We start from the raw sequence: 27,844 nt of genomic DNA on the forward strand, positions 1-27,844 counted from the left end.
GGTTCCTCAAATAAATAAAAATATAAATATATATATATATATTATATATATATATATATATATATATATATATAAAAATATAAATGTTTAATAGTAATTTGATTTATAGAATAAAAGCACAACATGTATGAAACAAACGTTTAACTGCGTCTTGTTTGTGGCAGTTAGTCAGCTAAAGCTTCCTGTTGAAAATAAAAATTAAGTTTTAAAAATGTGTGTAAATTGATGTGTTTATGTATAAAAGAAAATAAAGTTAAATTAAATATAAACCGCCCTGTAATAGCCCTAAAAATACTGATGTATTACTAAATAAGAAGATAAATTTCTATAAATGTGTGTAGCGTGAAGGGGCAACAACTTTAGTTTCATTGTGTTGTAGAATGACAAGAAATGTACCTTGAACTTTGATAAACTTTTGTTTTTTTTTGTAAACTATAATAAATGACACCTGGAAGACAAAATGTATGTAAAAGGTCAAAAACTTAAAAACGACGCTGGTTTTATTTTGAAGGCAGTTCCGCATCGTTTCCGGTGCGATCGTGTTTGAATGCGCGCAGCTTCACGCAGCTTCACGCCCGCAGAGCAGCGGCGCACTGAGGGAGCGTTTCATAACAAACTTCCATGAACTTTCTGCGTTTTCATCTCCTGCGGGAACAAAAACACGACTCCTATCAGTTTTCAAACTGTTGGTTTTTGATCCGCTCCTCTGAGACGGATCCTCCTCTGTGAAATTAGCGTTTTTAACTCCGAATCTGCCTCCAATCTCGCGCTTTTCTCCGGTGGAAATCCTGTTTGTCCAGCTGGAAATGAGGCTTCAGTGAAGGAGGGGAGACCGAGCCGAGCCGAGCCAACCCGGTTAACGCGAATGACGGTTCAAAAGATCCACATACAGAAACAATGAGAAGATGAAGCCGGTTCTGTGGATTCTGCTGTTTTTCCTACGGAGTCATGAAGGGACGTGTGGAGCTGGTGAGTGTTAATGAACCGAACAAAGCTCGGAGATAAATCGCTGGTTCGGTTACATCAAAGTCGCTGTGCGCTAAAAAGGCTACTTTTTCTTTTTGTGTGAAGTTGACGAGGCCGAACTCCATTCGAAAGATTTCTAATTTTGAAGTTTTGTAACTTTTCGGCAAATATTCCCGTCTGATTAAAGTAATCTAAAGATCTTAAGTAAACCTTCGCGAGCCTCCAGTCTGCTCGGCGGACGTCCAACACACCGAGCACCTGCCCGGTGAGCAGCCTGCATGAGATTAGATTCAACTTTATTGTCGTTACACATGTTCAAGTACAAGGCAACGAAATGCAGTTTAGGTCGAACCAGAAGCGCAATAAAATAAACAAGTGCAGGATTAGCAAAAACCTCAAAATCTAAGTGAAATAAGTTGCTTATTGGTTCGTTGTATGTGTGCCGAATTAACCGGGAGACTCGTGCTAAAATGAAAGAGGTCCAAGATGTGTCTCTGCCTGCATGTAAGCGAGCTAACAAGTAAAAGTATCTTAATTTTCACCATTTTCGAATGGAGTTCAGCGTGAGGACCCAGTCAAACAGCAGCCACTGGGCATTTATGCAGTGGCACTGTTTATCACACTCACATCTCACCGCGACCTTTAACAGCACACTTCTGAACTCATTCTTTGATAAGTAAATACTTAATAAATAAGTAATATTTAATAAAATGCTAAACTTCATTGTGTTTTTGCAGCAGAAAATAAAGAAGAACAGATTAAGTGTCGAATCAGTGGTTAACTGCAATAACAACATCATCACCCAGAGTTCAGATCTGCCAACTTTCCACCTGAGAGCTTTAAACTTCCTTCCTCCATGTGACCCGTGAGCTCAGACCCTGGATCAGCTGTACAGACAGAGGTCAGAGGTCACGTGATGCTGACCTCTGACGCTGATTTGTAGAAACATTTAAAGGAAGAAAACACAAAAACAAAACAATGAAATCAGTGTGACGAAGCTGTGAGGGCTCTGTGTGTGTGTGTGTGTGTGTGTGTGTGTGTGTGTGTGTGTGTGAGAGAGATAACAGCTACACACACACACTCACACTCACACACACACACACTCACACACACACTCTCTCGCTCTGTGCAGCTGCAGTTCAGTCTGTGTTTTCAGACTGAACACTGGATTGCGAGGGAGCCGTTGATGGACGCTACTGTCCCACAATGCAGTGCACACAGGAAATGGAGGAGCAACAAGATGTTGAATAAACGGCGGCGTGTTGACGGCGTGTTGACGGTGGAGAGCGAGTTACGGTCAAACCTTAAATTCATCTGCAGGTTCAGCCGCTACGAGCTTAACGCACCAACCTGCGAGGACGAAGAAGAGTGCGGAATAGAAAAGACGATGTCTCTGGTTCTGCTGGAGTCACAGGACAGACATGATGGACCTGTGGAGGACTGGGGGGACTGGTCAGACTGGTCAGACTGGGGGAACTGGTCAGGCTGGTCAGACTGGGGGAACTGGTCAGACTGGGGCAACTGGTCTGGCTGGGGGAACTGGTCAGACTGGAGGAACTGGTCTGGCTGGGGGAACTGGTCTGGCTGGTCAGACTGGGGGAACTGGTCAGACTGGGGGAACTGGTCAGACTGGAGGAACTGGTCAGGCTGGTCAGACTGGGGGAACTGGTCAGACTGGGGGAACTGGTCAGGCTGGTCAGACTGGGGGAACTGGTCAGACTGGGGGAACTGGTCTGGCTGGGGAACTGGTCTGGCTGGTCAGACTGGTCAGACTGGGGGAACTGGTCAGACTGGGGGAACTGGTCAGACTGGGGGAACTGGTCTGGCTGGTCAGACTGGTCAGACTGGGGGAACTGGTCAGACTGGGGGAACTGGTCAGACTGGAGGAACTGGAGGACGGAGACGAGCAGCGAGTCACGTTTTCTCTTCATGAGTTTCTGGAAGCTTCGTTTGGATGAAACTTGACTTTTCAGAAATACTTTATTGATCCCCGTAGGAATCAAAAGTTCCAGATGCAGCTGTAACTTCTTGTGAGAGCTGCTAAACACAGTCCTGTTCTCCTCCTCCTCCTCCTCCTCCTCCTCCCTCTCTCATTTGTCGATCTCTCGTCCTTCCTGCAGGTGTGTTGTTCACGAAGCATCCGTCCAATCAGACGGTGTCTCAGGGGAACGCGGCGAGGCTGGGCTGTGCGGTTCAGGGTCTGACGGAGCCGGACATCGTGTGGATGAAGGACGGAGAGAAGCTCTACAGCACCGACCAGATGTTCATCACACTGGGAGAGCAGCACTGGGAGACCTACCACAGGTAACCAGTCAGCCAGTCAACCAGCCAGTCATGACGATCTTAAAACAGTTGAAAACATCATGAAGTCTGGTGGTGGTCAGAGTGCTGGGCGGGTGTTGTGTTGGTGTCTCTGCTGTTTGATGGTTAAACAGCACATCAGCAGTAAATACAGGCCGCTCGGCTCCTCTTCCTCCTCCCTCTTCCTCCTCCCTCCCTTTCTGTCGTTCCCTCCTGCTTTATCTCGTTCAGACAGACAGACTGAAATAAATCCACAGCGTCTTTTCGTTTAACAAACTTCTCAAATGCATCAGTGTTATTTAACACAAATAAACCAGAACGTCCTCTCAGTTAAATCCAGCTTAAAATGAGGAAAAATTCAAATGCACTTCTGAAGAATCTGAATATTTAATATGCATGTTTAATCTTTTGAAACTTGACGGTTTCACTCGGTGCCAGTGTTTGATATTGAAGTTCGAAGCTGTACTTGTACAAGTCGAGTGAGATTTTCCTTCAGTGGGTCGCTTGTTCACCATAACCTGCGTTTAGAAAGCTTCCTTCTACGCGCTGCAGCTCTGTAAGTGTGGAACCTGCTTCCTGCTCGGCGCTGCAGCGAGCTTAGGTCGGTCGACCCTGAGGAATCCAGCAGCCGGGCTCACAGCTTTGGCTGATCTGAGATCAGGAGTCTTTACTCTGAGAGTGTGTGAACGGCCTGAGTGTTGCCTCGGAGACTGACCTCAGGTCTGTCCGGCTCAGCGAGCGGCGGCCGGTTAATCGGCTTTACGCTCAGATTCCTGGACAGACAGAAAAAAACCAGTGAAGGTCAGAAACAACAGAAACGTCACAGCCGCTCCGATCTGAGCCCGTAAAGATCCTGAACTCGTTTTCCTGAGGCAAGGATACGCTGAGGTGACAGGGACAGGTGCATGCAGGTGATGTCACAGCAGGAAGTCAGTCATTGTAGTTTATCAGCAGGTGGAGCTGCAGCAGTGACTCACAGCTGATGGAGGAGATTAAGATGCTTTAAAACAGAGACAGAGTCATGATCTGAGTCAGAGACCTGCTCCTCCTCAGAGTCGTAACTCCGTCAGGTCTGAACTCACAGACATGAAACTCACATCGAGTCGTTCAGCGCGACTCACACTTCCAGAGGACGTCATCGTCTCTGACGTCCGTCCAGAATAAACCTCCAGAAACCAGCTGAGACGCCAGAGAAGAAAGCGGCTGCAGAACCTGCCTGAGAATCCTGCTGTTTCTAAGTTTCCTTCAGTCTCGCAGTGATCCAGAGACGGCTGTCTGTCCGTCCACGGGTCCACTGCAGACAGGAGCTGCTGACTGCTGGTTCGGCTGCTCTGATGGGACAGTCTGACCGCATGTCAACACATACAGGCTGAAAGACTCACAGCTAACTCACTGTCTCCATGGCAACATTATATTTGGTGTGACCAGGCCACCGTTTCCATTTTTAAATGAACCTTTTTTTTTTATTTTTAACTCGAAAGACCAAAATAATGATCCGTTTATTCAGAAGTGTAGTTTGGGATGTCTCTTGGCTTCTTCAGGCAGGCGCAGAATGTTTTTGGAATCGCCGTAAAAAACACAAAATGGCTGATTAACAAACCTTTAAACACACGATAACAACAACTTCATTTTTTTACAGCGCGTCATCACGTCCACAGCGCACGTTAGGTGACTTCTGAAGCAGCTCCGAGTAGCGTTCATCACGAAGAGCTGCTCAGGGCGCACATGCAGCCAGTCAGTCGAATAATACACACCTCGGTCTCGGTCCAGTCCAGTTTCTGGGTCCAGTCTAGTTTCTGGGTCCAGTTGAGGTTCTACTGTTCTGTGTGTTCTTGTTTCCAGTGTGAAGTCGGTCCAGCAGCAGGATGCGGGTCAGTACTGGTGTGAGGTTGAGTTCCACGGCCTGACGTTCTCCTCTGAACGGGCCTGGATCACAGTGGAAGGTGAGGACCCCGAACGCACCGTCTGTTTACAGCGTGTGGAGTCAGTGAACGCCTCCCGGTCCTCCAGCTGTTTCAGCAGCCTGACAGATGTTTAAAACAGCAGGTGTCTGTGTTTTCCTGCTGTGTGCTGTGACCCTGAACACATCGCGGTGTTTCCCGTCTCCTGCAGGCGTCCCTCACTTCGTCCAGGAGCCGCAGGACGTGGCCACGCTCCCCAACGTTCCCTTCAACCTCACCTGCGCTGCCGTCGGCCCCCCCGAGCCCGTGGAGGTGCTGTGGTGGCTGGGGGGGGTCCAGGAGGGACAGCCCAGACCGTCCCCCTCCGTCCTTCACGTCCAAGGTCAGAAAATCTTCTGCTTTCAAGTGTGTGGAGTTTGAAAGACGAGCGTGTTAAGCAGGCGCAGCGTGCGTCACACACGACACGTGAGCGAAACAAAACGAGACACGAACACGTTCATCAGAAATCCATCGCCTGCTGCGAGAACGGGCGGGTCTGAAGTTCGCCTCCTAAAGACGACACAGGTGAGGCAGTTTGTCCCAGAGAGTCGGCGCGGAGCAACTGAACGCACCGTCACCAGATGTCCTGCTGATCGTGGGTCAGTTAGCAGACCGGGGTCTGATGGTGCGGGGCTCTGGGGGTTAGTTAGCAGACCGGGGGGCTGATGGTGCCGGGGCTCTGGGGTCAGTTAGCAGACCGGGTCAGTTAGCAGACCGGGGTCTGATGGTGCGGGGGCTCTGGAGGGTCAGTTAGCAGACCGGGGTCAGTTAGCAGACCGGGGTCTGATGGTGCCGGGACTCTGGAGGGTCAGCTAGCAAACCGGGGTCTGATGGTGCGGGGCTCTGGGGGGTCAGTTAGCAGACCGGGGTCTGATGGTGCGGGGCTCTGGGGGGTCAGTTAGCATACCGGGGTCTGATGGTGCGGGGGCTCTGGAGGTCTGATGGTGCGGGGCTCTGGAGGGTCAGTTAGCAGACCGGGGTCTGATGGTGCGGGCTCTGGGGGTCAGTTCGCAGACCGAGGTCAGCTAGCAAACCGGGGTCTGATGGTGCCGGGCTCTGGGGGTCAGTTAGCAGACCGGGGTCTGATGGTGCCGGGACTCTGGAGGGTCAGATAGCACACTGGGGTCTGATGGTGCGGGGCTCTGGGGTCAGTTAGCAGACCGAGGTCAGTTAGCAGACCGGGGTCTGATGGTGCGGGGCTCTGGAGGTCTGATGGTGCGGGGGCTCTGGAGGGTCAGTTAGCAGACCGGGGTCTGATGGTGCGGGGCTCTGGGGGTCAGTTAGCAGACCGGGTCTGATGGTGCGGGGCTCTGGGGTTAGTTAGCAGACCGGGGTCTGATGGTGCCGGGACTCTGGAGGGTCAGCTAGCACACTGGGGTCTGATGGTGCGGGGCTCTGGGGGTCAGTTAGCAGACCGAGGTCAGTTAGCAGACCGGGGTCTGATGGTGCGGGGCTCTGGGGTTAGTTAGCAGACCGGGGTCTGATGGTGCCGGGACTCTGGAGGGTCAGCTAGCACACTGGGGTCTGATGGTGCGGGGCTCTGGGGTCAGTTAGCAGACCGAGGTCAGTTAGCAGACCGGGGTCTGATGGTGCGGGGGCTCTGGAGGTCTGATGGTGCGGGGGCTCTGGAGGGTCAGTTAGCAGACCGGGGTCTGATGGTGCGGGCTCTGGGGTCAGTTAGCAGACCGGGGTCTGATGGTGCGGGGCTCTGGGGTTAGTTAGCAGATCGGGGTCTGATGGTGCGGGGGCTCTGGGGGTCAGTTAGCAGACCGGGGTCTGATGGTGCGGGGCTCTGGAGGTCTGATGGTGCGGGGCTCTGGAGGGTCAGTTAGCAGACCGGGGTCTGATGGTGCGGGGCTCTGGGGTCAGTTAGCAGACCGAGGTCAGCTAGCAAACCGGGTCTGATGGTGCCGGGGCTCTGGGGGGTCAGTTAGCAGACCGGGGTCTGATGGTGCCGGGACTCTGGAGGGTCAGCTAGCACACTGGGGTCTGATGGTGCGGGGCTCTGGGGGTCAGTTAGCAGACCGAGGTCAGTTAGCAGACCGGGGTCTGATGGTGCGGGGCTCTGGAGGTCTGATGGTGCGGGGGCTCTGGAGGGTCAGTTAGCAGACCGGGGTCTGATGGTGCGGGGCTCTGGGGTCAGTTAGCAGACCGGGGTCTGATGGTGCCGGGGCTCTGGAGGGTCAGTTAGCAGACCGGGGTCTGATGGTGCGGGGGCTCTGGGGGTCAGTTAGCAGACCGGGGTCTGATGGTGCGGGGCTCTGGGGGTTAGTTAGCAGACCGGGGTCTGATGGTGCCGGGACTCTGGAGGGTCAGCTAGCAAACCGGGGTCTGATGGTGCCGGGGCTCTGGGGGGTCAGTTAGCAGACCGGGGTCAGTTAGCAGACCGGGGTCTGATGGTGCGGGGGCTCTGGAGGGTCAGTTAGCAGACCGGGGTCAGTTAGCAGACCGGGGTCTGATGGTGCCGGAACTCTGGTGGGTCAGCTAGCAAACCGGGGTCTGATGGTGCGGGGCTCTGGAGGTCAGTTAGCAGACCGGGGTCTGATGGTGCCGGGGGCTCTGGAGGTCTGATGGTGCGGGGGCTCTGGAGGGTCAGTTAGCAGACCGGGGTCTGATGGTGCGCGGGGCTCTGGAGGTCTGATGGTGCGGGGGCTCTGGAGGGTCAGTTAGCAGACCGGGGTCTGATGGTGCGGGGCTCTGGGGGTCAGTTAGCAGACCGGGTCTGATGGTGCGGGGCTCTGGAGGTCTGATGGTGCGGGGCTCTGGAGGGTCAGTTAGCAGACCGGGGTCTGATGGTGCGGGGGCTCTGGGGGGTCAGTTAGCAGACCGGGGTCTGATGGTGCGGGGCTCTGGAGGTCTGATGGTGCGGGGCTCTGGAGGGTCAGTTAGCAGACCGGGGTCTGATGGTGCGGGGCTCTGGGGTCAGTTAGCAGACCGGGGTCTGATGGTGCGGGGCTCTGGAGGTCTGATGGTGCGGGGGCTCTGGAGGGTCAGTTAGCAGACCGGGTCTGATGGTGCGGGGGCTCTGGAGGGTCAGTTAGCAGACCGGGGTCAGTTAGCAGACCGGGGTCTGATGGTGCCGGGACTCTGGTGGGTCAGCTAGCAAACCGGGGTCTGATGGTGCGGGGCTCTGGAGGTCAGTTAGCAGACCGGGGTCTGATGGTGCGGGGCTCTGGGGTCAGTTAGCAGACCGGGTCTGATGGTGCGGGGGCTCTGGAGGTCTGATGGTGCGGGGGCTCTGGAGGGTCAGTTAGCAGACCGGGGTCTGATGGTGCGGGCTCTGGGGTCAGTTCGCAGACCGAGGTCAGCTAGCAAACCGGGGTCTGATGGTGCCGGGCTCTGGGGTCAGTTAGCAGACCGGGGTCTGATGGTGCCGGGACTCTGGAGGGTCAGCTAGCACACTGGGGTCTGATGGTGCGGGGCTCTGGGGGTCAGTTAGCAGACCGAGGTCAGTTAGCAGACCGGGGTCTGATGGTGCGGGGCTCTGGAGGTCTGATGGTGCGGGGCTCTGGAGGGTCAGTTAGCAGACCGGGTCTGATGGTGCGGGGGCTCTGGGGTCAGTTAGCAGACCGGGGTCTGATGGTGCGGGGCTCTGGGGTTAGTTAGCAGACCGGGGGTCTGATGGTGCCGAGACTCTGGAGGGTCAGCTAGCACACTGGGGTCTGATGGTGCGGGGCTCTGGGGGTCAGTTAGCAGACCGAGGTCAGTTAGCAGACCGGGGTCTGATGGTGCGGGGGCTCTGGGGGTTAGTTAGCAGACCGGGGTCTGATGGTGCCGGGACTCTGGAGGGTCAGCTAGCACACTGGGGTCTGATGGTGCGGGGCTCTGGGGGTCAGTTAGCAGACCGAGGTCAGTTAGCAGACCGGGGTCTGATGGTGCGGGGCTCTGGAGGTCTGATGGTGCGGGGGCTCTGGAGGGTCAGTTAGCAGACCGGGGTCTGATGGTGCGGGGCTCTGGGGTCAGTTAGCAGACCGGGGTCTGATGGTGCGGGGCTCTGGGGTTAGTTAGCAGATCGGGGTCTGATGGTGCGGGGGCTCTGGGGGTCAGTTAGCAGACCGGGGTCTGATGGTGCGGGGCTCTGGAGGTCTGATGGTGCGGGGGCTCTGGAGGGTCAGTTAGCAGACCGGGGTCTGATGGTGCGGGCTCTGGGGTCAGTTAGCAGACCGAGGTCAGCTAGCAAACCGGGTCTGATGGTGCCGGGGCTCTGGGGTCAGTTAGCAGACCGGGGTCTGATGGTGCCGGGACTCTGGAGGGTCAGCTAGCACACTGGGGTCTGATGGTGCGGGGCTCTGGGGGTCAGTTAGCAGACCGAGGTCAGTTAGCAGACCGGGGTCTGATGGTGCGGGGCTCTGGAGGTCTGATGGTGCGGGGCTCTGGAGGGTCAGTTAGCAGACCGGGGTCTGATGGTGCGGGGCTCTGGGGTCAGTTAGCAGACCGGGGTCTGATGGTGCCGGGGCTCTGGAGGGTCAGTTAGCAGACCGGGGTCTGATGGTGCGGGGCTCTGGGGGTCAGTTAGCAGACCGGGGTCTGATGGTGCGGGGCTCTGGGGTTAGTTAGCAGACCGGGGTCTGATGGTGCGGGACTCTGGAGGGTCAGCTAGCAAACCGGGGTCTGATGGTGCCGGGCTCTGGGGTCAGTTAGCAGACCGGGGTCAGTTAGCAGACCGGGGGTCTGATGGTGCGGGGGCTCTGGAGGGTCAGTTAGCAGACCGGGGTCAGTTAGCAGACCGGGGTCTGATGGTGCCGAACTCTGGTGGGTCAGCTAGCAAACCGGGTCTGATGGTGCGGGGCTCGAGGTCAGTTAGCAGACCGGGGTCTGATGGTGCCGGGGCTCTGGAGGTCTGATGGTGCGGGGCTCTGGAGGGTCAGTTAGCAGACCGGGGTCTGATGGTGCGGGGCTCTGGAGGTCTGATGGTGCGGGGCTCTGGAGGGTCAGTTAGCAGACCGGGGTCTGATGGTGCGGGGGCTCTGGGGGTCAGTTAGCAGACCGGGGTCTGATGGTGCGGGGCTCTGGAGGTCTGATGGTGCGGGGCTCTGGAGGGTCAGTTAGCAGACCGGGGTCTGATGGTGCGGGGGCTCTGGGGTCAGTTAGCAGACCGGGGTCTGATGGTGCGGGGGCTCTGGAGGTCTGATGGTGCGGGGCTCTGGAGGGTCAGTTAGCAGACCGGGGTCTGATGGTGCGGGGCTCTGGGGGGTCAGTTAGCAGACCGGGGTCTGATGGTGCGGGGGCTCTGGAGGTCTGATGGTGCGGGGGCTCTGGAGGGTCAGTTAGCAGACCGGGGTCTGATGGTGCGGGGCTCTGGGGGGTCAGTTAGCAGACCGGGGTCTGATGGTGCGGGGGCTCTGGAGGTCTGATGGTGCGGGGGCTCTGGAGGGTCAGTTAGCAGACCGGGGTCTGATGGTGCGGGGCTCTGGGGGGTCAGTTAGCAGACCGGGGTCTGATGGTGCCGGGACTCTGGAGGGTCAGCTAGCACACTGGGGTCTGATGGTGCGGGGCTCTGGGGGGTCAGTTAGCAGACCGAGGTCAGTTAGCAGACCGGGGTCTGATGGTGCGGGGGCTCTGGGGGGTCGGTTAGCAGACCGGGGTCTGATGGTGTTCTTCAGCGCCGTACTGAGGCTTCTGGTTCTACTTGTAATGCGGCTCGTGAAGTTTCTGACCTGCTCACTGGGTTTCAGAGACAGTGGGATCAGTTTGCAGTGGTGCAGGTGCATGATGGGAAATGTAGGATCCAGGACTTCTCCACCTCCGCAGCGTAGTGATCATAGAGTCGCTCGTCGTCAGCAGTCAGAGTTCACTCGGGGTGAACTTGGATCCTGTTTGCTGTGACCTCATTATAATTCCAGCTGATCAATAACTGAGTCATGATGAGTCACACAGCCACTGTGTGTGTGTGTGTGTGTGTGTACATAACTACATTATAATGAGGCAATATCCCTTTCCCCGAAAAACTGAGCCTGGATCAGCTGGTGCTGTAAGATAAACACACATCAGAAGCAAAGGAAGGAAGTTTTACTCTGTAATGACGCACGCGAGCGTTGGAATTAACCCAAAGGTCGTTCCTGGCGGGTGGAGCTGAGTTCAGACACATGAATAGTGAACTTTTCTCTCCGTTACGACTAAAGAAACCTGTGTGTGTGTGTGTGTGTATTGGTTTTCTATAAGCAGGGTGTGACGTCGGCTTCCTGAACGTCACACCTGTTGCACCTGTAGCATCGTGATTACATCACAGCTGTGTGGAAGGAAAGGAAGCTTCCAGAAACTCGTGAAGAGAAAACGCGACTCGCTGCTCGTGTCCGCCCGCCGTCGCCGCCGCTGCGAGAACTCGAGCTCATTGGCTGATGGAGGTGAAGAGCCGGCGGAGCCGATCCTCCAGCCGCTGCCGTTTAAAGCAGCGCAGAAGAAGAGGACGCGGCGAGACGACGTCATTAAAAGCTCGGACGATGGAAACATGACGTTTCTGTCGGCTTCATGTGTTCAAATCAGAAATGTGCGTAAAAGCAGGTGGATGGAAACGCACTTGGCGGTGAAACGGTCGCGTCGGGCCGACGCAGATTCAGACACGTCCGTGTAATTGTCATGCATGACGGAGAAAACACACCTGAAATACCTCCGACGCAGACAGGTAAAAGAATCAAAGCGACTGTAGGCGATCCCAGATCGATAACATCTGATCAATAACTGTCTGTAGGAGCGAACGGCAGCGTGAAGTTTTACTGTGAAGCGAAGAACGCCAGAGGAATCTCCGTCTCTAGAACCGGCACAGTTCACATTAAAGGTGAGTTTACCTGTGTGACTCAAACTGTCACTTACCAGCAACGTTTATGGAATATTACAGTATTTTATTCATAAAGCTGTCTGAACATCTTAACTTTCAACATTTAAGTTTTCTTTTATTAGCAACTCTGTAACGTTAGCACGAGAAGCACTGGCTCTCATGCTAACATTAGCACTTCTTCTCATGCTAACGTTAGCACGGCACGAGAAGCACTGGCTCTCATGCTAACATTAGCACTTCTTCTCATGCTAACGTTAGCACGGCATGAGAAGCACTGGTTCTCATGCTAACGTTAGCACTTCTTCTCATGCTAACGTTAGCACGGCATGAGAAGTACTGGTTCCCATGCTAACATTAGCACTGGTTCTCATGCTAACATTAGCACTTCTTCTCATGCTAATGTTAGCACAGCATGAGAAGCACTGGTTCCCATGCTAACGTTAGCACGGCATGAGAAGCACTGGTTCCCATGCTAAAATTAGCACTTCTTCTCATGCTAACGTTAGAGAAGAAGTGCTAAGAGAAGATGTGCTAAGAGAAGCTAAGAGAAGAAGTGCTAATGTTAGCATGAGAACCAGTGCTTCTCATGCTAACATTAGCACTTCTTCTCATGCTAATGTTAGCACGGCATGAGAAGCACTGGTTCTCATGCTAACGTTAGCACGGCATGAGAAGCACTGGTTCCCATGCTAACGTTAGCACGGCACGAGAAGCTAATACTGACTGGGACAAGTTACTGTTGCTGAGCTGTGATTGGACGATAACTCTCTGGGGGCGGGGTTAAGTGAACAGTCTGCCTCTCTGTCTCAGTGTTGCCGGCGGCTCCGGTCGGGCTGCAGGTCCTGAGGATGGTAGACAACAACGTCACGTTGTCATGGAAACCAGGATTCACAGGACACTCTGAGCTGTCCACCTGCATCGTCCAGGTCTCTCACACGCACACGCACACACACACACACACACACACACACACACAGTTGTGAGCTGATTGAAAACCGATAATAAATAATAAAATATGATATTTTAAATCAGCAGTTTTTAAAAAACCTCCTCCTCCTCAGCTGTCGAGGCGTTCAGTCCGGAGGTGGGACCTCCCTCAGCAGGAGGTTCTGGTTCCTCCTCACCTTCAGGTCCTGTCGGGTCTGAGGAGTCACTCGAACTACAGCGTCAGAGTCTCCTGTGTTAACGAGGTGGGGGCGTCGCCCTTCTGTCCCTGGCTGCACTTCCAGACACCTGAGTCAGGTAAGAGACGTGAGCCTCGGTAAAAATCTGCTGATAATGCAACACGAAAAGAGTTTTTGTCTTTGTCTTACTTTCAATTTGAGGGATAATCAGCTCTAAGTGTTAGAACTACAGCTCCCATAATGCTTTGGGGGATGTAAATAGGAAGTATAAGTCTATATACTTATCCTGTATTAGTTCACATGTGGTCTAACTGTCCCATTAGAGCAGCTCCTACAAAAATAAACTTAATTTTGTATCGCAGAATGATGTCTCTGAATGTCTCACAATCCCTCACATTCATCGTGCGACAGGTTTGGAACCAGTTTGTAAACATCGATCATTTATTCCAGAAAACATGAATAAAAGTTTTTTAAAAGACGAAGATGAGAAAGACGAGTAACCGCGGAGATTCTGCTGGTTTGCTGTTTTTCTCTGAGCTTCAGGAGCTGAGAGCTGCTGTGTGTGTGTGTGTGTGTGTGTGTGTGTGTGTGTGTGTGTGTGTGTGTTTGTTACTGTGTGTGTCTGTGTTACTGTGTTGTGTGTGTGTTACTGTGTTGTGTGTGTGTGTGTGTGTGTTGTTTGTGGTGTGTGTGTGTTGTTTGTGTTGTGTGTGTGTGTGTGTGTTGTGTGTGTGTGTGTTGTTTGTGTTTTGTGTGTGTGTGTTGTTTGTGTTTTGTGTGTGTGTGTTGTTTGTGTTTTGTGTGTGTGTGTTGTTTGTGTGTGTTGTGTGTGTGTGTGTGTTGTTTGTGTTGTGTGTGTGTGTGTTGTGTGTGTTGTGTGTGTGTGTGTTGTTTGTGTTGTGTGTGTGTGTTGTTTGTGTTGTGTGTGTGTGTGTGTGTGTGTGTGTGTGTGTGTGCTTGTAATTGCTACAGAGTGAGGACATTTTGGTCCTCACAACTTCAAAGGGCTGTTTGAAGGTTTTCAGGGTTTGGGAATGCATTATGTCAGTGACGGTCCTCACAAAGATAGTATGTGTGTGTGTGTGCGGTCCAGCTGGACGGTGTCCAGTAGATTCCAGTCCTCTCCGTACAATCAGCTTTTGTCTGTGGCCTCAATCCACATGAAAGGACTCTGCTGCAGCCTGCGGCCTCTGCAGCGCCACCTGCAGGCTGCAGTGTGAACACTGACCTCAGACCAGCCGCAGTCTGTTGCATTTAGATTACATTACACAGTTGTTCTTTTTAAACAGGTGATGAAAGCGTCCAAACCGGCGAGTGTTCGGTTCTGCACATGAAGCAGCAGGAAGTGAGACAAACACTCAGAGTGTGAGGACTCTGCTGATTATCACCGAGCCGCCCGCAGTCTGTCCACGCGTTTCTGTAGAGACGCACGCAAACGTCTTTGTGAACCTACACAGAGAAGGGGGTTATGGGTAACTGGAGGTCGCAGAGGAGCCGACAAACGCACCTCCCGAATCTCAACAGCGCGTCACGCAGACCTGCGCGTCTGTCAAGCCGATTGGTTGATGCAACGTCCTGTCAGGAAGTTTTCCTCCAGCAGAGCAGGAAACTAAATTACTCGTCGTCCATCTTGTCTTCGTCCGCGTCCGCTGATAAATCTGATAAGTTCTTTTCGCGCGTGTTTACGCCGCCGCGGTGAAACTGATTTCCTGATTTCCTTCTACGCTTTCTTTACATTGTGGTTCGATAAACGTGACGCGGACACGTACGTCACACCCGCGACCCGTACAAGCAGAAAAGAACGACACCCGAAGAACAGCAGATACACCTCCACTTGATCAAATGCAAAAGTATTGATTACAGTACTGGTGCCAGGAAGCCGAGTCCTCAGACGCTGCATGGGGTCTGTGTGACCCCCTTCGCTAACCTGACACCTGTAACTAACGATGACTCTGTGTATAATCCACAGTCCCCTCGGCGGCCCCCAGGAACCTGACGTTTGAGCTGTCGGAGCGGCTTCTGTCTCTGAACTGGGCCAAGCTGCAGGAGGAGGAGCTTCAGGGGAAACTGTTGGCCTACAAGGTGCAGTGGACTCTGGGAGGAGAACCACAGGTGAGAGACGGCGTCGTTGCTCCGATGGTCAACGTGTGTTGAAGTTCATCTGATCACTCACTTTAGCCTCATTAGTGTTCGTAGAGATGATGTTGTGAAATTCTGCCCAGACACTCGTGATCCTCAGAGGACGAACCCTGGTGTTTCTGCATGCTAACAGCTAACGTTCAGCTCAAAGCTTCACTCGCACCTCGCCGCCGGCCTCTCACCTGTCGTGTGTCTGTGATGCATAAAGAGAGCCGGATGCAGCTCCGGCCACTGAAGCATGAAGCCAAAAAAGTTCCGCTTCCTGGTATAAAATGACCCGGCTCTTCCACATCGCTCCAGAGACTCCGCCGCCGAGCCGGCTAACTTCCGGTTTAGCCCTCCGGATTTCGATGATTTCGTCGTGCGGCTCTTCTAGACTTCCCAAATGTTATCTAATCTAATTATTAGATTAGATAGAATTATTAATGTTATCTAATTCTGACGGCGAAGCGAGCCGTTTCGCGGGGCGGTTGTGACGCTCAAAGAAATGCGTCCACCGTTTTACCGGGGAGGAAAGTCTTCATCATGTGACGACCCAGACGTTGTAATTACACAGTTTGGCCGCTATGTCGAACTGGCTTCAAAGCCCGGCGCACTTCCTGCGGGCTTGGTGGGCACCTGTGTTGTAGCTGAGCTAGCAGCTCTGCTAACGGAGGCTGTGTGTGTGTGTGTGTGTGAATTCGCCGCCTTTGCAAATGAAAACAATGGAAACGCAGACGCAGTAGTATTTCTGCTGCTCTGTCACACTCACTGCTGACAGTTGATTTCTGTGTTTACATGTCGTGTGTGTGTGTGTGTGTGTGTGTGTTAGAGTTTTGTGGGTCTTGAACGGTGTTTTTCGACCTTTTTGGAGCCAAGGTACATTTTTTCATTGAAAAAAAAAAAAAAACAAGGCACAGCACCGACCGAAAATGTAAAAAAATGAAACTCTGAAGCCAAATATTAACAACAGTCATTCTTATCAAAGCGTCTTGAATAGGAATCAAATAAACACAAAGAAAAAAGTCTTTTATGATCTTTCATATTTCTACCTACTCAGTGTGAATAATTCATTCGTTTTCAAAAAATGTTTTTTAGACCAGTTAGGTGAAATTTAATCATTTTCCGCGGCAGAGTGGTTGAAAAACAAAATGGAGGATCCAGTATACTGCATCTCTACAAACACAGCAACACTACCGCCACCCGCCTGTCATCGCGTTAACGCGCTCTTCGCCCGGTCATAAACTTCCCTGTCTGGCTGTTTCTGATCTCTCCTCCTCGACAGCGCCGTTACTCGTTAGCACGTGCACTCAGATTCGATGTAAACGCTCGACGAGCAGAGAATTCCCTTCATGCAGAAGCTTTACTCGAACTTTCCGATGTGTTTGCTGGTTGAACGCCTAAACGGGACTGTGAAAGCTAACTGCAGCCCAGCGGGGAGACCCGCTCCTGGAGAAAGAACCGGAGAGTCCGCTGACGCTCGGTGGGCAGAGTCAGCATGTGAGATGTCCTAAAAAGGCCACCGTACAGAGCAGGAAGGAGAGTGTGTGTGAGCTGTTCGGTGTTAAATAAAGGTGTGTGTGTGTGTGTGTGTCGTCCGGGCGCACACTCAGCTGTGTTTGACTGACAGAAAATTAAAAGCGCGATCAGTAATTGGAAAGATTACACTCTGTAGAAACATCAGAACGGGAAGCTCTGTGATTGGCTGTCTGTTGTTGTAGTGAAATGCACCCTGGGAGTCGTAGTTGACTCGTCACTGTATCGTCATGTCTCCCGCGAGCAGGAGCCTCTGCTGTTTAAGGAGACGCCGGCCCAGCTGTCGGGAGGAGGACGCTTCTTTAACGCCTCCTTCCAGGTGTCGGCCTGCACCGCTGTGGGCTGTGGCCCCTGGAGCCCCCCGGTGCTGGTGCTGCCCGCCTCAGGTAGACAACATCCACCAATCTGTTTTCCCCACGTATGATTAACGCACGAATAAGTCATGTTTTATTGATGGATTCAATGATCTGACGCCCCCCCCCTGTTGGCCCCTCAGCGCAGGTCCAGGTCCAGCGGAGCCACATGTGGGTCGGCCTGCTGCTCGGCCTGCTGGTGGCCACCGTGGTCGGCCTGATGCTCGCCGTCCTCGCTCACCGCCGCGGAAAAGAGACGCAGTTTGGGTACAAAACATCTGTAGACGTTAACATACATTCATCCACGAATCTCACGTTCGGACTTAATCCGCCGCAGGAAGTAGTCCCCAACAGACGCTCTGTTTCCTCCTGTTGGTCTGATAGAAACTACAGCGAGCAGCTGTTTGAGGAAACTACTGAGCCTTTTCAAACAGGAAACTAGATATTTAAAGATTTACGTCTTCAGCAGGAACCAATGGGCTCGCAGCTGAGCGCCGCAGACAGGAAGTCAGACGGTGCTGAGAGACGGACCGACGTGTTGCTGGTTTGAGTCCGAACGTGAGATTTGTTGGCAAGAAACATGTAGAAAAACACCAGACTGATACCTGAACTCTGTCTGTCTGTCTTCAGCTGGGCCTTTAAGCCTCCAGGTCCCGAGAGTTCGGTCTCCTTCACGGCGGCTCGGTCCTTCAGCAGAACCTGCGCTGAGCTGCACGAGTCCACACGTAAGTAAAACCTTCCCTGAAGCCTCAGCCAGCGGCTTCATCGTCTCCAGCTAATGAGCTCGTTTGTTGGCCAAACTGCGAGATGCAGCGTCGGTTATTCAGGCCGACCAACGCAGGAAGTGTGACTTCAACTTGTGAGCTGACGTCATTTCACGCTCAATAAAATCGCCACGTTTGAATGCTTTTTAAAAAGATCCACGCTCGCGTCGGCCGGTGTCCAGGTGCCGATGTTTGGTTCGATCCCTGTGCGTTTGATGGACACGATCGTCCCACAATGCAGTGCACACGGGAAGCGGAGGAGCGTCTTATAGCTGGAAAACATCAGCATAAATTGTGGTGGTGAAAAAGTAAGAGACATATTGATGTCTCTCCGTGAAGTTTACGACACGTTGTAGCGTTTCCTGTCAGTCTACAAGAGTTAGTGCGGAATTCAGGACTCGGAGCAGAGGAAGTGTTTCTCCAGACCTGCTCCCGTTTCCTCCCACAGTCCAAAGACCTGCAGGTCACACTAACGGGACGCTCTGATTGGCTGTCTGCGTGTTGAGACGAGCGCAGCTCCTGTCTGCAGTGGACCCGTGGACGGACAGACGACTGTCTCTGGACGGACGGACGGCGGTCTCTGGACGGACGGATGGCGGTCTCTGGACGGACGGATGGCGGTCTCTGGACGGACGGACGGCGGTCTCTGGACGGACAGACGGCCGTCTCTGGACGGACGGACGGACAGACGACTGTCTCTGGACGGACAGACGGCCGTCTCTGGACGGACGGACGGACAGACGACCGTCTCTGGACGGACAGACGGACGGCGGTCTCTGGACGGACAGACGGACAGACGGCGGTCTCTGGACGGACAGACGGACGAGCGGCGGTCTCTGGACGGACAGACGGACAGACGGCGGTCTCTGGACGGACAGACGGACAGACGGCGGTCTCTGGACGGACAGACGGCGGTCTCTGGACGGACAGACGGACAGACGGCGGTCTCTGGACGGACGCGCCCTGAGGCTGAATTTGAAGAGCTGCCAGAAATAAGAAGAAAAGTTTAAAAACTTAGAATTGATGTTTTTATCCAGTTTAAGTGGAATCAGCAGTTTGAGTCTCTGGCAGACAGACGGTGAACGTCCAACAGTCTGACAGGAAGACGCTGCTACCTGTGTCGATGGACTCGACTCAGCCGGCCTGTACTTACCTGCTGCCTCTCAGCCAATCAGATCCCTCTGTCTGACCAAACGCCACCGACTCCACAGACGAACCGTCGCTCTGCGTCTGATGGACGAGGTGAGAAACGCTCCTCTCTGCTGCAGGCTGCATTAGCCGCTGCTAGCATAACGCACCACAACCTCACAAACAGCTGTCAGAGGGAGCGTTGCATTGTGGGTAATGTAGGCACCAGGAAGAAGAATGCGTGGAATAAAAACGACGATATCTCTGGTTCTGCTGCATCGATTCTGATCCTCTTTTTAAAACTGTCGTGAGTCTGACAGTTACTGTGTGTGTGTGTGTGTGTGCGTGTCTGTGTGTGTGTGTGTGCGCGTGTGTGTGTGTGTGTGTGCGCGTGTCTGTGTGTGTGTGTGTGTGTCTCCCTCCAGTGGACAGTCTCGGTATAAACGATGACCTGAAGAACAAACTGCAGGACGTTCTGATCCCAGAGAGGCTGCTCACACTGGGACACATGCTGGGGAAAGGTAACACACACACACACACACACACACACACACACACACACACACACACACACACACACACACACACACACACACACACACACACACACACACACACACACACACACACACACACACACACACACACACACACACACACACACACACACACACACACACACACACACACACACACACACACACACACACACACACACACACACACACACACACACACACACACACACACACACACACACACACACACACACACACACACACACACACACACACACACACACACACACACACACACACACACACACACACACACACACACACACACACACACACACACACACACACACACACACACACACACACACACACACACACAACACACACACACACACACACACACACACACACACACACACACACACACACACACACACACACACACACACACACACACACACACACACACACACACACACCACACACACACACACACACACACACACACACACACACACACACACACACACACACACACACACACACACACACACACACACACACACACACACACACACACACACACACACACACACACACACACACACACACACACACACACACACACACACACACACACACACACACACACACACACACCGACACACACAAGATATTGAACACACACACACACACAACAAACACAAACTAAAAACTGGAACACGACACAGCACATCACAAAACTGTTTTACACGAGACATGAAGGTGACATGAAGGTGAAGACACACAAGGTGAAGATGACACTGAAGGTGCACACGTCACAAACAGTGATAAAATAAAATATGAATAAAAGCTTTTCTCCTGTGTAGCTGTAGGACTGTGTGTCGTAGTGAACAGGTGACGACTGTAAGAAACTAATGGACTACAAGCGGCCTAAACTTAACACCTGACCGCCCTCTATTATTATTATTATTATTATTATTATTATTATTATTATTATTATTATTACATTTCATTTTACTCGCAAATGTTCATAGTGACCGAGGCAGAACTTGGAATTAAGCTGTAAATCTGAGAAAAAGACTAAATAATAACATGAATGTTCATTGTCTTGGTGGAAACAGGTAAAGTAACCTTTAAGGTAGTAAAAGTTTATTATGTACGAACTCTGTTCTGCTACTTTATCCTCTTTATTTTGTTGGTTTTAAGCTCTAATTAAACGGTTGAATAACATCGTTCATGGTGAAAACTACAGCGGATTAAAATGTAAAACGTTAAAATATTCACATTCTTGTTAGGAATGCTATCTAACATGTTAGCATGTTAGCAAGAAAAGCATCAAAAAGGTGAGGAACAAACAGCTGACGGAGGCCGACACGTGTGGAGTCGAGATTCAATCCTGAACGACAGAAAGAGAAATCGTGTGTGTGTGTGTGTGTGTGTGTACCTGTGCAGGTGAGTTCGGCTCAGTGCGCGAGGCGCTTCTGAAGACGGAGGACTCGTCCGTCCAGAAGGTGGCGGTCAAAGTGCTGAAATGTGAGTCTGACGCTTCTTCTTCTTCTTCTTCTTCAGTTTATGTTGGTCAGTGTGGTAAAAGGAAGTGCAGACTGATGAAACATAACAAAACTGAGACAAGGACTGTCGTCGAGGAGGAACGAGATGTTTCAGACTGAAAGGAAAACGACTAAAAATAACTATTAAACATACAAACCAGAAAAGGATACATTTTTTTGAAGAAAGTGGAAGTGCGCTCGCTTACACTGTGAATTACAGGAGTATATAAAATATCGTACAGGAGATGCAGTTTACACTGAAGCACTAAAAGCAGTTGAAATGTCAGTTGAAATTGAAGCATTGAAAGGGTATGAAGTGTCACAAAGTGTAAACGATAAAATCTATTGAAATTTCAGTTCAATTTCAAAAGCTGGAAATAGGAGTTTATGGCTATGCGATGAAAGCAGTTGAAATGTCATGTGATGAATAAGCACTGAAAGCAGCTGAACTGTTAATCAGAGAGTAAAAGTTGTTGATGAGAAATTTCAGTTGAAATTTGTTAGTTGACGTGTAGAGGCTGAAAGCAGTTGAAATGGCATTTTATGAGTAAACATTAAAAGCAGTTAAACTGTTAGTAAGTGATAATAGTTGAACTGACAAAGAGAAAGAAATGAAAGCAATAGAAAGTTGCCAGAGATAGTTGAAGTGTGTGCACTGGAAATCGTAGAAGTGTTAGTTGTGTAATCAGTGACAGCAGTTGAAGTGTCAGCGTAAGTGTAAGAATTACTTGAAGTGTCAGTTGATGTGTAGAAGTTAAAAGCATTTAGGATGTCACTTGATGAGTAAACACTGATAGCAGTTGAAGTGCTTTCATTGATTAAAAGTAAGAGATAAAAGCAGTTTAAATATCAGTTGAACTTTAACTAATAAAGGCAATTGAACCTTCGGTTGAAGTTGAAGCGGCAGAGGTATTCGAAGTGTGTAAGTTGAGTTGTTGAGGCTGAAAGCAGTTAAACTGACATTTCTACTGTTGTAACTATTTATTTATCAAATGACACTTTAAAGTTTTTGAACTGTCAGTTGAGGAGTAAGAAACAGTTGAAGTGTCAGTTGACGTGTAGAGGCTGAAAGCAGTTGAAGTGTCATTTGATTAACTCCAGTGTGTGTGTGTGTGACCTCTTCCAGCTGACATCACTTCGACAGGTGACATTGAGCAGTGTCTGAAGGAGGCGGCCTACATGAAGGACTTCCACCACCCCAACGTCATCCAGCTCATCGGTAAAACACACACACACACACACACACGACCAGGGGTCAAAGGTCGGACGGTTTGACAGTATGTCCTGTCCAATAGGAGTGAGTCTTCACCGGCGTCCTGGCCAGCGGCTGCCGATCCCGATGGTGATTCTTCCCTTCATGAAGCACGGAGATCTGCACACCTTCCTGCTGCTGTCCAGACTGGGAGAACATCCATTTGTAAGCGAGAGAGGCTTTTAAAGGAACATACCACGCTTTTAAAAGTGTTTAAAGAACAAATAACTCGCCTGCAGAGAGAACCAGGACTCAGCACTTCCTCCTTGTTTATCTGTTGTCTTAATAAATTCAGTATAATGTTTATTTCCATCAGTACAACAGAGTCGAGTTAAACTCACCACTTTCTCCGGTTAACGTTGCCGTTCTCGTTCACTGGTCAGTTAAACTCAACACTTCCTGCAGATGCTTCACATTAAAAGTCTTCCAGCGGCTCAATGAGCATAATCCCTTCATTTCCTGGTAGAACATTAATATCTACAAAAAAAAAAACAACAGAACATTTATTTGTTTTTATTTATTTTTATAACTTATGAATGATTTTATTTAACTGGTACAAATATCAACAGTTAGTGTTGGAGGGTATAGGTAGGACTACAGCTAATGATTATTTTCAATATCAATTAATCTGCCAATTATTTTCTCGATTGATTGATCAACAAATGCCCTTTTTATACTTTACGAGAGTCCAAAGTGACGTCTTCGAATGTCTTGTTTTGTCCGACACCCAAAGAGATTCAGGTCACTGAGATATATGACAAAGAAAAACAGCAAATCCAGACACTAACGAAGCTGAAACCAGAGTGATGTTTGGCTTTTTTTTTTTTTTTTTTGCTTGAACAGTGATTTTAAAAATGAATCTGATCGAACCGATTGATCGTTGCAGCTCTGCATATATGGAGCCGAGTCCTTCCTTTTTTAATTTGGCATCAAAAAGGTCTAACAGTATTCCTAGACGTTTTGTTTTATTCTACATTGTCTGACTGCACAGGCACAGATTATACATTTCGGGCTGCATGTGTGCCGGGAACGAAGTTAACGTCGCATCGACCTTTGACGCTGCTGAACGCCTCCTTTCCTTTTTCGGTATGAAATAAATCGGCTACAAATCGGATAAACTTTGAGTTGTGGATGAATTAACGGGTTATTCTTTCAGAACAGTTGTCTGAGAGACTTGACTGCGTTTTATAAAGCCGATCGCTCCGACCGAAGGTTCAGAAGTCGGACAGGTAGACGATCGGATGTCTTTGTGTCTGCGCTGACCCCGTCCTTGCTGTTTGTCCCTGCATCAGGACCAGTCTCTGCAGACCCTGCTGCAGTTCATGTTGGACATCTCTCGGGGGATGGAGTATCTGAGCAGCAGGAACATCATCCACAGAGACCTCGCTGCCCGAAACTGCATGTCAGTCCACCAATCGGCTCTCAGAACACATCACACGTAAAACACACCTGAGCACAGAGGCCCCTCCTCCTCATTTACATACAGCTCAAACAGATAAACGCAGGTCAGAGGGCGTTACCTCCGCACATTTCAATTAAAATATTTAGATTTTAGCTTTTCTGTGTTTTCAGTTTAGTCTGTTTTACTTGCACAAGTAACAAAACAGTAAAACATTAATAGATAAAAACAGATTGTGTTTGACACTAAAACCCATCTGGGCTGTCAGTCACTGATACGTTTTGTGATATGAAGTTTACTTTGAACATTTTAAATGCCATTTCTTTTCTTTCTTGCAGCACCTTTTTAGTTATTCTGTCCTCAACCACGAGAGAGAAAAGAAATGTGCTCGCTGGACTTTCTGGACTCTGAACTGCTCGTTTTTCTTTACGCTGTGTTTTCTCTCCTGCCTTTATTTAGCGTTTCATTATGTCATATTTAATCGTCTCTAATAGTAGAAAAAATAACTCATTTAGTGTTAATTCTTTCATTTTTCTTGGTGAAATCTTCCCTCAGACAGTTTGTCCTGACGTGTGTGTGTGTGTGTGTGTGTGTGTGTGTGTGTGTGTTTCAGGCTGAATGAGAACATGACGGTGTGTGTTGCAGACTTCGGTCTCTCTAAGAAGATCTACAGCGGAGATTATTACAGACAGGGATCAGTTTCTAAGCTGCCCGTGAAGTGGATCGCTCTGGAGAGTCTCGCTGACAACGTGTACACCACACAGAGCGACGTGGTACTGACACACACACACACACACACACACACACACACACACACACCTAACAGGTGACCTGTACGTGTCTACCTCATGGTGATGCAGGTGCTGATTTTCACTCTGATGAATTACATCACAATGCAGAACTCATCAGATTTTATTGCTGTTGGATATGAACGTGACCGCACAGATGAGAGTGTGATTCAGCTACGGTCCATCAACATCGCTACGAAGACACGAACCACAAACCGATGTCTAACGAAGCTCGCGCCGCCCGCAGCAGAACACGAACCCGCCGCACGGTCCAAAGAATAATGCAAACAAACACGAGTACTCATATGGTTTAGGGGAGCAGTCAAAGATTTGATAAGCAAACTGATTCTGTGGTCGGGGCGAGCTTCTTTCAGCTCCGCCTCCCAGCGAAGGTGAAACCCTCCTCCAGCCGCTGTGACCCGGAGGAAGCTCTCCACGCTTTGTTAGTTCCCGCACAGACTCCTGTAATGCGCTCTGTGTGGGAGTTAACCGAGCCGGTCTTCGCCGTTTGCAGCTTGTGCAGAACGCTGCGGCCCGCCTGCTCTCTAACAGTCGGAGGCACGAGCACGTCGCACCTGTCCCGTACTCGCTGCACTGGCTCCCTGTCCAGTCCCTGACATTTGTTTTTAATGCGGTCAGTGGCCTCGCACCTTCCTCTCTGTAGAGATCTTGAGCCCTCAGCGACCCGGCAGAGCTCTGCGATCTGCTGGAGGTCCCCCGGTCCTCCGGTCCCCCGGTCCCGGGACAAACAGTGGCCGGTCCGAAACTCTGAACTCTCTGCCCGCTGACGTACGGTCATCACTGAGCTTCCTTTGTTCAAAGCCAAACTTATTTAGAATAGCTTTAACACTTAGCGGCCCTGCGACACTTCTCTTTATCTTAATGTCGTAATGTGCTCTGCTGAGCTGTTTGTACTTTTATTATTATTTGTCATTATCATTATTGTTTTGTTGTTGGAAGGTGCTGTAGAAATAAAGTTTGGTTGATTGAATATAAAAGCAGCAAAGCATACAGGCGTGATGTAACTATCAGGTAAACAGATGTGTGCCAGAAGTTAAGGAAAATTAATTAGAAAGTCATTTAGTGAATCAAAGCTACAGATTGATGGAGGGGCCAATAGATGGGGAGGAGCCGAGGAGTTCAAGGTCCGTATTGCGGTGGGAAAAAACAGTTTTTAAAGCGTCCCGGACGGCTGGAACAGGAAGAGGTTTCAGCAGAGGAAGTGGGGTTCCGCTGATCTGGGACGGCACTTTCACTTATTACAGCGTAGACGTGGAGCAGGAGGAGGTGATCCTGCGGCTCCACCTGTTGGTGAGCGGTCACCTGCACGCACCTGTGCCTTTCACCTCACCTCAGCTCCTCCACGCATCACACAGCTTCACTGTCTGAGGTCAAAACTCACTGTGTGTGTGTGTGTGTGTGTGTGTGTGTCAGTGGGCGTTTGGCGTGACGATGTGGGAGATCATGACTCGTGGTCAGACTCCGTACCCCGGCGTGGAGAACTCTGAGATCTACGAGTATCTGATCAAAGGAGAACGACTGAAGAAACCCCCAGACTGCAGAGACGACATGTGAGTCCGACACACCAGCATTTAAACACACACTGCGACACACACACAGCCCCCCCCGACAGGAAATGCTGCCTGGAAGGCACGACTCAGGGCCAAAATGCACCCAGAAGATTCCTGTACAACCGTAAGGGCAGCGGAGCGGCTGCGTTAGAAAAACACATTTTGAGAAATAGAGCGAAAATTTATAATTTAGTTATATGAATAAAGTCCTAATGAGAATAAAGCTGTAATTTTATTTTTATACATCATACAGTTGATTTAATTTCAGTGTCCCGAACTCTGATAATTAGATTTTTACAGGTGAAACCTGTAACTTCAGGTGACACCGTCTCACATGTTTACTATAAATATTACATTAATATCTGACAGTATTACCAATTAAGTTACAAAATATTTGGGCTTTTTTTCTTGCAAAATTCCAACCTTAAGACTTGTCAAATTAAAAATAACATTTTTATTCTTTATATTATGACTTTCCTCATAAAATCCTGGCTTCATTCTTATTTTTTTCATAGATAGTTCTCATAAAAGTACAACTTTATTCTTATAAGATTACGTTAATCTCAAATGAACTTCGTCACTTTTAAATTAATACTTGACTCTCATAACTTTCACTTTTTTATTATTTTTTTTTAACCTCAAAATATTTTGACTCTTGAGATTTTCAGAGATTCTTCAGCAGGTTGAACAGGAAAAGTCCAGGTTTGGTTTAAGAAACCAGCCGGTAACGGAAACGTCCCGGTTCGACTCCGGCTTGTTGTTTCCTGATTCCAGCAAAGGCCCAAAAAAAAGCAATATCTAAAGTATATTCGTCATGTTATATTGTGTTATAAATATATATGCATTAATCTTTATCAGAACTAAATGACTTTGTGTTAATTCGCATTTTCTGGCCTCTTTATTTTTCTCGTCGTGTCCCTGAACGTTTTCTGGTCAGATTCGTGTTGACTTCTTCTTCTGTGTTTGTCAGTTATGAGATCATGCACAGCTGCTGGAGTCCCGTCCCTAAATGTCGTCCCAGTTTCCAGCATCTGGTCGTCCAGCTGGAGGCGCTGCGGCTCGGCCTGTCCCCCGCCCCCCCGCCGACGGAGCCGTTACTCTATGTCAACCTGGATGGGGACGAGGGGGAGCCGGGCCGAGGGGGGGCGGCCGGAGTCGGGGCCCCTGGGCCGAGGGAGGCGACGGCAGCCGGGGCCCCGAGCTGGAGCGTCCCGTGGCAGCGCAGGGCCGACGGCGACGAGGACTGGCTGATAGTGGGGTCAGGGGCCGCGCTGGCCATCGGAGGGGACTACAGATACATCATCGGCCCCTGTGGACCCCCCGAGGATGACGGGGGGGAGGGGGAAGGAGGCGAGAGGAGGCGGGGGGAGTCTATGGACACTTTACAGGAGGAGGTCAGAGACGAAGAGGACGATGTCATCATTAATGTCTGACCAGACACTGACCAATCACAGCGCTCCTCCTCTCACCTGATTGGACCTCTACCGGAGCTCGATAGTCAGCTGATCAGAGAGACGCTCACTTTCAGGCACTGAGCAGCAGCAGGCGGGTGGAGACTGAACGCAGACTGAGTCTGTCTGAAGGTACAAACTGTCTCCCTGCCGCTGAAAACACACACACATCCTTGTACTTCTATCTTTGTGAGGACCGTCATTGACATAATGCATTCCCTGACCCCAGTCTGCCCTGACCCTGACCCCAGTCTGCCCTGACCCCAGTCTGCCCTGACCTCAGTCTGCCCTGACCCTGACCTCAGTC

General features: G+C 50.7%; 1 protein-coding gene across 3 annotated transcripts; it reads left to right on the forward strand.

The window, feature by feature from the left end:
• Positions 1-491: 491 nt before the first annotated feature.
• Positions 492-27,792, forward strand: tyro3 (TYRO3 protein tyrosine kinase). 3 transcript variants are annotated; one of them, XM_044167062.1, is made up of 19 exons: positions 494-969; positions 3,087-3,270; positions 5,110-5,210; positions 5,380-5,550; positions 11,896-11,982; positions 12,793-12,908; positions 13,044-13,224; positions 15,076-15,218; positions 17,008-17,146; positions 17,257-17,380; positions 17,744-17,838; positions 19,431-19,526; positions 20,979-21,059; positions 22,203-22,295; positions 22,372-22,493; positions 23,621-23,730; positions 24,341-24,500; positions 25,950-26,086; positions 27,057-27,792. In XM_044167062.1, exons 1-19 carry the CDS (start codon positions 906-908, stop codon positions 27,517-27,519), a joined length of 2,667 nt encoding a protein of 888 aa, XP_044022997.1. In that variant the 5' UTR covers positions 494-905; the 3' UTR covers positions 27,520-27,792. The 3 variants fall into 3 exon arrangements, with proteins under 3 accessions (XP_044022999.1, XP_044022998.1, XP_044022997.1); XM_044167063.1 differs by lacking the exon at positions 11,896-11,982 and having other exon boundaries at positions 493-969; XM_044167064.1 differs by lacking the exons at positions 15,076-15,218; positions 17,008-17,146; positions 17,257-17,380; positions 17,744-17,838 and having other exon boundaries at positions 492-969.
• Positions 27,793-27,844: the final 52 nt, after the last annotated feature.

Source organism: Siniperca chuatsi, linkage group LG15 (assembly GCF_020085105.1).
Source record: "Siniperca chuatsi isolate FFG_IHB_CAS linkage group LG15, ASM2008510v1, whole genome shotgun sequence".
NCBI lineage: Eukaryota > Metazoa > Chordata > Actinopteri > Centrarchiformes > Sinipercidae > Siniperca > Siniperca chuatsi.

Excerpts from the sequence above, each read along its gene's own strand:
- tyro3 (XM_044167062.1), top strand. The coding sequence starts at position 906 with ATGAAGCCGGTTCTGTGGATTCTGCTGTTTTTCCTACGGAGTCATGAA. Across the intron at positions 3,271-5,109 it reads CACTGGGAGACCTACCACAG|TGTGAAGTCGGTCCAGCAGC; the intron begins GTAACCAGTCAG and ends TCTTGTTTCCAG. Across the intron at positions 13,225-15,075 it reads CTTCCAGACACCTGAGTCAG|TCCCCTCGGCGGCCCCCAGG; the intron begins GTAAGAGACGTG and ends TATAATCCACAG.